Source organism: Nymphalis io, chromosome 26 (genome assembly GCF_905147045.1).
Source record: "Nymphalis io chromosome 26, ilAglIoxx1.1, whole genome shotgun sequence".
NCBI classification, from domain to species: domain Eukaryota; kingdom Metazoa; phylum Arthropoda; class Insecta; order Lepidoptera; family Nymphalidae; genus Nymphalis; species Nymphalis io.
The window spans coordinates 7,599,424-7,612,512 of record NC_065913.1 but is presented as its reverse complement, the minus strand read 5'-3'; the positions used below and the strand labels follow the sequence as shown (position 1 = coordinate 7,612,512).

Sequence of the window (13,089 nt, the reverse complement as noted above, 5' to 3'; positions counted from 1 at the left end):
CACATTACACTTCTGTCATGAGAACAAAGTTTACATGCGTTAAATACGCGAACAAATAACACATTTTAATTAAAAGGAAATATATTTTCAACTGCGACCGCGATTATTAAGTTTATATGGTGGAAGACGCTTTGCTCTTCAGGAAATACCAATCTAATTTGCATAATTAATTACCATTAGATAGTTAATTTTCGTGACGAGATTGAATATTAGCACAAGCAATTTTTCGCATTAATAATATTATGAATAAGGTTTTTTTTATATATTTTTGTTATTGGTTTGTTTCTATTTATATATAAAATACCGCACACAGATTAAATCAATTGATTGTTTATAATTTAAATCATTGTCTATTACATACATCATAAAAAGAATTATTCTCTCTAATTCCTGCTTCCCTCTTCCTTTATAAGTCTACGCGTGCTGGCTCTCGATGTCACCGCCTAACTGTGACATCAATTCTATTGCGCACAAAGAAATTTGGCAACTCATTTCTTTGTCGCACTTCCAAAAAATGGCATTCCTTACCAGCTCACGTGTTCCCCTCCTCTTACAAACCGGGTTCCTTCAAACGAGGCGTGAAGAGGCATCTTGCGGGCCGGCAGAGCGGGGACGGCAAGTACAGAACATTCTTCCCGACTGTACTGGCCGTCGTCGCGTTTAGACTCTACTACCACTTACCATCAGGTGGAGTAGAGTCATTTGCCATCGCGGTGCATATATAAAAAAGGTGCATAAAAAAATGTTTATAAATTCTAGAAAAGCAACTTTAAATTATAATATAATTTAAAACCTAAAACAGTATTGCAACTATGAAAAACATCACCGTTTAAAAACAAAAAAATAATTAAACGATTCTAAATGACTCAACCGATTAGGCTTCAATATTTCAAAACATCACACTTAAATACAAAAAAAGAACGCATTACAAGACACTCCTATTCATCAAATAGAAAAAAAAACATAGAAGAAAAGATTAATCACCGACATTTTTTCTGAACGAACAATATACATAATGAACGAATGAAAACATTCATTCGTCAAACACGGCACGGTGTAACATTCCACGTGGCACGTGCCCCATATATTTCGTCGTTAGATTTTTTTCAAACAAGCCGCCGTAAATCAAATCGTCTAGTTTTATTTATTACTTTTAATCTGAATCAAGTCACATATGTTTTATATCATTCGACGAGATTTTTGACTAACGACTTTAATATAATTAAGTTGTTTTCATCTCTTATTGTTTTGTGAAATAATATATATATAATGTTTTTTTTTTTTTAAACAGAAAATGTTGTTTTTTTTTGTGCAATGAGAATATTTAGTTAATCAAGAGCTTGCGCTTATAAAGCCGTAGACCCTGTAGGTCTGGTTTCAAATCCAAATGGTATCGGACCAATAGAAAAAATGTTTATTTTTTTTTTAAATTTATTAAGCTAAGAGTCAGAAAATTAACAACGCTTACTCTTCCGCACCTCGGAAAGCACTTAAAGGCGCTAAACCTACGTCTGAACTATTTTCGATTGGGACTATTTACGGTGAATACAAAGTTTCCATATGAGTTAATACCTTGCCGACTACGGGCCCGCAAAACAAAAGGTAATTTGCAAATCTAATCTATAAATAAATTCCAAGTCAAAACAAATACTGATGACGAATAAAAGTAGTTATTACTAAATTTTAAAGACCACTCCATGAAAATACTATTTCAGAGAATCCAATCCATCTCCCGTACTAAATGCTTTAAACCTATTTTTACAAACGACTCAATTTACGAATTCCAACAAAAGAAACCTTAACACCATCAAAATAAAGTTGAAAATAATAATGCAGTACAATGAAATAATTTATTTTACGGCTACAATAAAGAAGTTATGATACTCAAAGGAAAAGTGGGTAGTTTGAAATTGTTTATATTAAAATATTAATAGTAGTTTTTAAAATCTGTTGTTCGATAGAAATTAATGTACAGAAAGAAAAGTAAGTAACTGCCTGTGAGTGTCCCACACACTGGGATACGATCTCTTCTTCTCTTCATGAGAAGGTTTGAAGGCACAGTGGAATGAAAAAAAAATCCAAATTTACTTATAACTAAACAATTAGATTTTTGTTGCACAACCAGTAAAAGTGACAGCACTACGTGAAAATAACAAAGGAACCTTTGAAATTTTATGTCTCATAAGCAAAAGAGCTTTTACATTTTTATTAATATATATATATATATATAGAACGGGAAAATGTAGCTATGGTATAATCCTCTTCTACGTAAAATTAATACGAACGGTTTAACCCATTTCGCATTGCACCGTCCACCTGTTGGTCCATCATGATGAAAACCATCCAGAGATATCAAAACAAATTTCAACCTTATAATACAAAATATAAGGTATAAAATCGTACGATAACAAGGCACAGGTACATCGGTATATTTTTATAAAAACCACTATCAAATGTTAAGACGTGTTTATTTATGTATCCTTTTTACTGCTAACGATATAGGCCATGGCGATGGCTGTTGAGGCGAGGTGTGAGTGCTAGCGGTGAAATGTATAGACAAAAAAAAGAAAACCTAAAATAAATATTTTTTTAAAGTATGTGTTAACATATCAGTTTTGTTTCCTAAAATAATAACTTTCATAAATAAGACGTTTAACTAATGTTAACAATGCGAAAGTAACTCCGTCATAAACTATAAGTAAGTATTTCATAAACTTATTTCAAAGTTAAAAACTTGAGGCTTGATTAAAGAAATGTGTATGTAAAACTAAAGATATAAACATATACTTGGTAGGCTTTTACCTTGTAGGATATAAATAGGCACCACCCCCTCGTCACATTTTCTATCGTCAAACAAAAATACTTAGTAAAAATAGTTGTGTTCCGGTTTGAAGGGTGAGTGAGTCAGCCACTACAGGCCCAATAGACAAAATGGCTTAGTTCCCACGGTCGGTCGGTGGGGCATTGATGATGTAAGTGACGAAGTATTGGGCGGCAGTGACCACTTACCATCAGGCGAACGATAAATTTGTCTACCTACAATAACAGCCTGTAAATGTCCCACTGCTGGGCTAAGGCCTCCTCTCCCTTTTTGAGGAGAAGGTTTGGAGCTTATTCCACCACGTTGCTCCAATGCGGGTTGGTGGAATACACATGTGGCAGAATTTCGATGAAATTAGACACATGCAGGTTTCCTCACGATGTTTTCCTTCACCGAAAAGCACGAGATGAATTATAAACAGAAATTAAGCACATGAAAATTCAGTGGTGCTTGCCTGGGTTTGAACCCACGTTCATCGGTTAAGTATCACGCGTTCTTACCACTGGGCCATCTCGACTTTTTTTTGTCTACCTATAATAAGTAATAAAAAAATATTAATAATAGTTTTATAATTATACAAATAAAAATATAAATTCAAAATGTAAAGTAGTATGTAATTTAATTTACTGTTGGTAGGGCTTTGTGCAAGCTCGTCTGGGTAGGTACCACCCACTCATCAGATATTCTACCGCAAAACAGCAGTACTTGGTATTGTTGTGTTCCGGTTTGAAGGGTGAGTGAGCCAGTGTAATTACAGGCACAAGGGACATAAAATCTTAGTTCCCAAGGTTGGTGGCGCATTGGATATGTAAGCGATGGTTGACATTTCTTACAATGCCAATGTCTAAGGGCGTTGGTGACCACTTACCATCAGGTGGTCCATATGTTCGTCCGCCTTTCTATTCTATATAAAAAAGCAGAGACTAAAATTGTATTGAATACATAATATAAATACGATGAATCGCTATATGTAAATATGGTATATGGCTTGATAGATAGGTAGATAGCGGCTACCGTTCATCAAAAACGAATCGAAAAGTTTTACGATCCCCGCCATCCCACGAGAGGCTTACATTACGATTTTCGGGCAACGATAGTACGTTAGCTATTTTATTATCACATTATTATTATATATTCGGTGATGAACAACAATATTTATATTTCACATAGAGCCAAGTTACCTTTTTTTTACCAGTGGTCGTCCAGTGAACGAAATTCAACCTTAATTCATTGTTAATAAAAATGAGAATTGACGTTCGTAGACGTCTACACTAATAATATAAAGAGATAAGATTTGATTGTTTGTAAGCCTCAAAATCTACTTAAACGTTCCACAGAGTCGTTGCGGGCTGTTCTGGATTTTCAAACACCACCTCGACTTTTATGGAACTCTTAATTCCATCCTCACCACAGGATGGAATTAAGAGTTCCATAAAAGTCATTATTGGCGTTAAAAGATATTTTTTCGAACGAAGTCGGGGCGGGCCGCTATTTATATAATTGTAATGTTTGTATTGTTTATACATTAAGTGTCAAATTATTTGAAAAATACGAAAGATAGGAAAAATGAGGTTTACTTTGGCGAAACGAAGTCGCTATGAAAATGAAAAAAAAAAATAAAAAAAAATGTTTAAATGAGTTGACATTAACAGGATGAAAGTGCGTAAGCGAATGTTTTATTATATTTAATATATAGTAAGGAGACTCCATTATCGCAACAACCGCATTATTAAAATATAAAAAAACGCGCGCTAATTTCAAACCGCCATTTTATTGGTGGACAGAAAAGTAAAAGTAATTAATTCATTAATTTATAATTGGTGCGAATTGTGATTTGTTGAATGTGTTCAATTGTGTTATTTGGATTTTTAAGTGTAATTGAGGGAATTATCACATACATCCATTTGTATGATTTGGTGTTCTATATTTAAAAAGACCAATTCGAGGTTTTTTTTGAAATCATATTCACTTCTGGACGATATATATATGATTTATATTATAACACATATAAATATACACATTATATTTTTGGATTTCGTCTCTCTACAATATTTACGCTAAAAACTGCACTCTGTACGCGCAGTGCTAAAGGTAGCCGCTACCTTCTGCAGCGCAATATTTAAAAAAAGCGGTGCAGTTATTTTCTTCATGTATTTATTTTTAAATTGTATTAATTTTGAAAATGAAATCATTACCTACCTATATAAATATATTATATACTAACTATTAATTAAAGTGATATTATCCTTTTATGAATTAATTATTTAAAATATATATAAAATACTTATGTTATAAACATCCAAAGATTCGTTTAAAATATATTATGTCTTATTACTCATTGAAAAGGATATTCAACCATCGCCTGTACTCCATTCTTCTTAAAGACGACAATCCTCTGCACTTGACCGTGTGGCGTGCTGATCGTGTGTATGACGTCCTGAAACAAAGGAAAAACAATTAAAAATCTTATGATTTTTTTTTTATTATAGTTATCTACATAATCATATCTATTTGACTGTAGTTATCTACATAATATATTTAAATTTAAAACATACGGAATTACTTATAAATGTCACTTTAGTTAAACACTTATTTCTCTCTTTCTGTCATTTTTAGTGTGACATTGGAGAAATTTACTGGTGGTAGGGCTTTGTGCAAGCTCGTCTGGGTAGGTACCACCCACTCATCAGATATTCTACCGCAAAACAGCAATACTTGATATTGTTGTGTTCCGGTTTGAAGGGTGAGTGAGCCAGTGTAATTACAGGCACAAGGGACATAAAATCTTAGTTCCCAAGGTTGGTGGCGCATTGGATATGTAAGCGATGGTTGACATTTCTTACAATGCTAATGTCTAAGAGCGTTGGTGACCACTTACCATCAGGTGGCCCATATGCTCGTCCGTTTATTGTTTTTTTTTCTATGCATATTTCTATTAATTATAGTTGGCGAAACCTAATCGCTATGGCAATTAAAAATTAAAAAAAATAATGAAATGTCAAATATCGTTTGTCAACGAAAGATAGACAATGTGTTTGATCGTGAACAATAGACATTTTATTTTATATAATATATTTATAACAAAAATATACATAAATAAACTTTAACCATGTCTGATCTTACAGCCCTTCGAGCGCGCAATGTGCTTAAAAAGGGGTTACAAAGCTTTCTCTTTACGTATTAATGTATAGATTCTAAGAATGAATTTTAAAATCCAATTCCGAAATAGTATATCGCCCAAATAGGACACGAAACTAAATTGAAGGGTTTCAATTCGAGCGAGCGAGTTTTTCTGACTAAACTTTTGCTTTTAAATTAATTTACCTCGAGCTCGGCGGCAACGATGAACATTGTAACAAAATTTTGGGAAATCCTTATATCGCTACATCAGTACATATTATAAAATAGGTCCCCCGTCGCGTTTGTCTGTCTGTCTATTTGCATGCGATAAATTCAAAAACTACCCATCGAATTTTCATGCGGTTTTCACCAATGAACGGAGTGATTCATGAGGAATGTACGACGAATGTACTGACGAGCCGGTTGGCGTGGTTGGTGGATGCTTGCCTTTCACGCCGAAGGTTGTGGGTTTGATTCCCACCCAGGACAGATATTTCTGTGCATAAACATGTTTGTTTGTCCTGGGTCTGGGTGTAATTATCTATATAAGTATATATTTACAAAAGAAAAATAGTATATGTAGTATATCAGTTGTCTGGTTTCCATAGTACAAGCTTTGTACAAGCTTATTTTGGGATCAGATGGCCGTGTGTGAAAAATGTCCCAGGATATTTTTATTATTATTATATATTAACTTGGAACCTTGTCATCCTGTACGACAGCATATGCGGTTTTATCTATATAGACGATCTTATTTACGCATCCTTGCAAGTAAATACATATGTAACTTTATCCGTATGAAATTACAATATAATAAAAATACTCGTTATTGTTACACCAATAAACGTAGATATATATTATAGAAGTAGATCCGGGCCTGAGGTTCATCTGGTTGTGATGTAAGTAACACTTTAAGGTTGAACTTAAATGCCAAGTTTTCTAAAGCGTAACCTCACAAAAGGCAGCTATCTGACGCATATTACTCACGGTGTACCAGATACGTCTTTACTGCTAAGACGCTTTTGCTCCAGGCAATCTTAAGGTAGCGCAAAGAAACAGAAGCAAGAAAAGTATGGCTGTACATAGCATGAATAAACATAATATATAAATACATTATAATGATGTTACAATTAACTTCAAAAATAAATAAATAAACTATATTATTATAGTGGTATATAGATATGTTTGTAATGCGTTAACGTCGTAACTCGTGAAAATATATGAGATGATAATTACATGTTGCAGGGGTGTAGAAATGGACATAACGAACCAAACACCTACGCCCTCATACGCAGACGAAGCCGCTGGCGGACACGAGTTGTATTATAAATACGAGATTTAGGAACCAATTAATTTAACAACAATGAAACTTCACGAGACGATACAGCGGAACGTCGTCTAACTTCTGACCGCAACGCCCTTAACTTACAAAGTCGGATACCAAATTGTTCTAAGCACTACTTAGTAACATTAAGTAACTTAATATTTATTATTGTGTCTATATAAAGTATATATATATATATATATATATATACTATTATTTAAAGCATAATTCTAGTGTATCGACGGAAATCAAATAGGCAGACCGGTAAGCAAGAACGGTGTTGTCATTACTGGTCTAGTTAAATAAAACACGCTTTATATTATCCAGTAAATAAGCATGTTATTTGTCATATGTAAACTCCAGTTGTATAACAATAGGAAAAAAATATATATAAAAAAAAGAAACTTTGCTAGGGAAATGTGACGCACAAATTGGGCACATACTGTGTAACAGATCTATTGTTGTCGTTACAATAAAAACGAAAATAAAGTTGAACACGGAGTGTTTGTTTGACTTACATTTATTGTGTAATCATCTAATCCAAAGCAATAATACAATAATATAATTCATTGAAATTGCATTATTCTAATACAATAACATACTTCGTTAAATTATTTATTAAATTATTAATTTAATAACGAATTCACTACATACAAATAGACAAAGACAAAACAGCTTAGTACATTTATCTCCTTTGTTTGTCAAACGATTTATCTTTTTTTGTCTTATAAAAAAATACGTTTTCGAAATACGAGTCGAAAAAAAAAACCATGCAAATTCATGGTCGGGCGAATACTATATAATATTTGTGATTGCAATACTATTATTTTAAATTTTAATATCAATATTGTAACTACTTTAAAATATATCATACGACTCATCGAATTATATTTTCCTAATACATTTTAAAATTTAAATTAAATTCAAACAGATTGCTAGGAAAACTCATTGTTATAAAGAAAATTGAGTGTAAGCCAACATTATATACTAGAAGTTATTTTCAGTTTAAAACTTATAAGAAAAGGTTATTGTAAATTTGGCAAAAGATCAAGTAATAAGTAAAATGTTTTATAAAAATCAATAGAACGCTCGCTGATAAAGAATTTTAAAAAGTATTTAAATGTGAAAATGAATTAAAATATGTAAGAGTTTATTCGTCGACAAAACGTTATTCGTTGAAACAAGTTTGCGAACATTCTAGTAAGTAGAAGTAAAATAAAATACTCTTGTCAAAGGTAATAATAGTTTAGAGTTATAGAAATATTATCAAAGAAATATTGTTCATTTTATCAATGAATTGGTAAATGACCAATTATATTTTTTATACATATATGAATTAGTGGTTTTTTTTTTATAGAATAGGAAGGCGGACGAGCTTATGGGTCACCTGATGGTAAATGGTCACCAACGCCAATAGACATTGGCATTGTAAGAAATGTTAACCAACGCTTACATCACCGATGCGCCACCAACCTTGGGAACTAAGATGTTATGTCGATCGCACCTGTAATTACATTGGCTCACTCACCCTTCAATCCGGAACACAACAATACCAAGTACTGCTGCTTTGCGGTAGAATATCTGATGAGTGGGTGGTACCAACCTACCTAGACGAGTTTGCACAAAGCTTTACCACCAGTAAATGGTGGTGGTGGAGTTGTGTTTAGACTCTAACATACATGTAACCTACTGTTTATTAAGTATATATTCATCTTACGTATGATTATGTTATAATTTAATTTCATATGTATATACATCCTTACAGATATTTTAAATGCGTAATTGAGTTTGTTCATATGTTTTAACATCACAACTACTCCGATCATCATGAAGTTTTAGATGACATATTGTAGAAAAGGGCTTAGGGTCCCTAACACCTCCCTTCCCCTCACACAAGGACAAGGCCGCGTGCGGAAACTAGTATTTTTATATTGACCTTGATTTTGTATGGTCCTGATGTGTCCCTTAAGCATATTACTGTGAGGTTGTTCGTATAACTAGTTCAGTGATAAGCCCTTTGAATCATTTTCTAATTATAATTAGTCTTGAATCTATTTTTTCTTATCTACTGTTTACAATAAATAATAATTATTATCACATACATTACATCAAGGAACTAGAGTCGGTGGAAAAATATAATTTAAAATTAGAAAAGTTCTCATCTTCATATAATATCAAACCAGTTTACAAGTTCCAATCTAGTTTCTAGACACGTCTTAGGTCCGAAGCTGGAGCACTGGATGCTCGTACTAGAAGACGTTTTCTGGGGGAAATTGGAAAACACGAGACATTTAGCTAGTCGAAAGGGTAATGCAATCTTCGTACTAGATTGTTTTGTCTTCTAGTGTGTCGTGTGTTATATTCAGCTCGTGTTTAAGCTCGTGGCGAAAATCTCAAGACGATATAAAGATAATTTGAAAGATTATATTTTAGAAATATGAGAATCTCTTAAACAGAAAGCAGCCTAGCGATGAAAAAGTCGCACGTTTGATTCTATTCCCTTGAGATATGTTGCCTTCTTGATACAATTGTACGCTTAATTGGAGAAGCAAATAGGAATATTAATAATTTGTTAAAAACGGGCATTGCTAAGTATTTTTTTTTTTAATAAAAATGTTGTACGTAATACAAGCTAATATGGCCCAATGCACAGAACATGTAGATCTTAACTACATATTTTGGATTAAGCACTACTAACTTTCTATGAGCTTAATTTGTGCTAAACGTGCGTCCACAAGCTCTCAACTGGATACTAGACTATCTTGTGTTGAAGTGTACAAGTCAATTGGACAGTGAACTTTTTTTTTATAGTATACGTAGGCGGACGAGCAGTTGGGCCACCTTATGGTAAGTGATCACCAACAACCATAGACATTGACATTGTCAGAAATGTTAACCATCGCTTACTTCGTCAATACGCCACCAACATTGGGAACTAAGATGTCATGTCCCTTGTACCTGTAATTACACTGGCTCACTCACTGATATATCGAACAATACCGAGTACTGCTGTTTTGCGGTGGAATATCTGATGAATGGGTGGTACCTACCCAGACGAGCTTGCACAAAGCCCTACCAACATAGACGACACGACTTAGAATTTGAGTCCAACATCGAGATTATGAATAGACCCGGGATTTGAAATGTTCTGCATTAATTCATTGCATTCGCATTAATAATTAATTTAAAATAATAATTGATAACCGAATTAATGTATTTTTCGAGCAGGTCAATGTTCTTCCGATAAAATCTCTCGTAAGTAATATTTGTGAGTTCACCTGAATCGTACTGCCTCGAGGGCCCTTCTTCTTTAAGTACTTTTACATTTATTTTAGTTAGGTAGACTGCCCGAGTTATTTTCTCAACAATAGTCGATCCAATTCAATTAGACAAATTGTAATGCCGGTCGGAAATATAAGGTTTTCATTTGCTTAACATAATATTGAAACTAAAATTTGGTTTTGCGGTAACTGCAAATATGTATGTATATTCTATTGAGTTTAATGCAATATGAGTATATAATGTAAATAATATCTAAGGTATGTAAATAATATTTCAGAATAGTAATTTTAATAATATTATATGTACAACTGCCACCGACCGGTTCGTAATGTAGATTCTACCGAGGAGCTTATATGGAATTTGCGTTTTCTCATTCATTGTATATATTTAATGTTTTAATTTGTTAGTTGAGCTTTGTGCAAGCCCATCTGGATAGGTACTACCAACTCATCACGTATTCAATTTCCAAACAGCCATACTTAGTGTTGTTGTGTTCCGGTTTGAAGAGTGAGTGAGCCAGTGTAACTACAGATACAAGGAACATCAATCAAAACATCATAGTTACCAAGGTTTGTGTCACAACCTTGGTATGTGTGTGTGTGAGGAATGGTGAATATTTCTTAGAGCAGCAATATGTATTGGCGATGTCGACTATACACCATCAGGTGGACCATTTGCCCGTCCGTCCGTATTTTATAAAAAATATACATAATAAAAATGTAGTTTTGTTGTTATGATTATGTATCCAAGTCCAGATATCATAACGCAATTTAATATATAACTATTAAACAACCGTTCCAAAAGTCAATTCATGTCCGAACAATCGACAATTTACAGTTAACGGCATACGCGAATAAATAAATCGAAAGTATGTACCAAATGTCAACTAAGTTATTTTAAATATCAAGCATGAAACTACAACAAGCTACAACAAGCTTAATATATATATGATGAAAACATTAAACGTTTATATTGCGAAACGATTTTTTTTATCCTTTAATAAAAAACTTATTAAAATAAACACGTAGTCGAGCACGAGTCACGAGACAAGAGGACGTTCGTATTCGTATAAGGAGGGGAAATAAACGACGATCGTCTAAAACGTCCGCCATCGCTGGTGTCGAATGAAAATTTTATTAAAAAACTTTGTAATGTCGGATGCAAATGTTATTGGGTTGGCGCTGGTTTTCAATTCGTACAAGTGTATATATGCAATATTGGCTTCGCATTGTGTGTTCAGCGCGGTGCAATATTAATTATACGCCTCAACCGTGATATCCTTACGGATGTCCGATCTCAAATATTATATTGGTTACATTTTGTTTTCTTTAAAAATAATTTTTGTTGCTAGCATCTTTTGTATGAAGTTTAAATTTGTGGTAGGCTCTGTGCATATGTGGGTAAGTACTAACTAACTCATCACATATTCTACCGCCAAAAAGCAATAAATATTCTTGTGTTTCATTTTGAAGGGTTAGTGAGGCAGTGTAATAACAAATAGAAGATTCACCATCCTGTATTATATATAAAAAAGATTGTGTATGTTATTTTAATAAAAAAATACAACTTGAAAGATAAATAAGAAGTTTTATTTCTATTTTGATATGATAAAAAACTTTTCATGTGGGATGTGGATGTGGGTGGAAATAATCTTAAAAAGTTTTCTCTAAAAGAAGCCCAGCAGCAACCTGTACAGGATGATAAATTATTTTACTTTACTCCAATAGAAATGAATTTCCTATTTTTCGTAAAGAGAACATATCAAAAACAAAATATTATGGTCATTCAAGTAGATTCATAAAAGCACTATTGAAACTAAATATAAAGCTACCAAGAAATTAACAATTAGAAAAATGAAAGTAACAGCACAAGGCAAGAATCTCAGTAGTTACTCTTTTCACTAAGTTAATTAAATTTATCAATTATCTTGAATGAAAATCAATGAAATTTATGAAGCCTTATTTATTTATTAATCAAAATAGTAAATCCTATACGTAATTTGTCTAATCAATAATTATTTTTTGGATAACGTAATACTTTACTAATATTTACATTTCAATATTAAACTCAAAGCTATGCGAAATGATGAACGAATAAACAAACACAACCGTCAATTGATATCAAACAGAATATGTTTAATATTGCAATATTATATATGAAAACAAATTATATATTGAAAGATGATTTTAATAAATATTCATACGACATTCGATTGATGATAGCAATTTCGTTTTGAAGACATATATTTAAATACAAGCTAACCGTCACGGCTTCGCGCTGACTTATATCGTAATACATATAACTATAAATATAAATATTTATAGAATAGGAAGGCGGACGAGTCTATGGGCCACGTTTGGTAAATGGCCACCAAACGCCCTTAGACATTGGCATTGTAGGAAATGTCAACCATCGCTTATAGCCAATGCGCCACCAACCTTGGGAACTAAGATTTTATGTTCCTTGTGCCTGTAATTACCCTGGCTCATTCACTCTTCAAACCGGAACACAACAATATCAAGTATTGCTGTTTTGCGGTAGA

General features: G+C 32.9%; 1 protein-coding gene across 2 annotated transcripts in view; it reads right to left on the bottom strand.

Annotated features, from left to right (window-relative positions):
• Window positions 1–13,089, bottom strand: part of LOC126778488 (heterogeneous nuclear ribonucleoprotein L) — a 400,772-nt gene that overhangs the window by 64,124 nt on the left and 323,559 nt on the right. For both annotated transcript variants that reach the window (XM_050502099.1, XM_050502100.1), the window contains exon 3: window positions 5,174–5,258. In XM_050502099.1, the coding sequence (XP_050358056.1) occupies window positions 5,174–5,258 (85 nt within the window). The remainder of the gene's footprint in view (window positions 1–5,173; window positions 5,259–13,089) is intronic.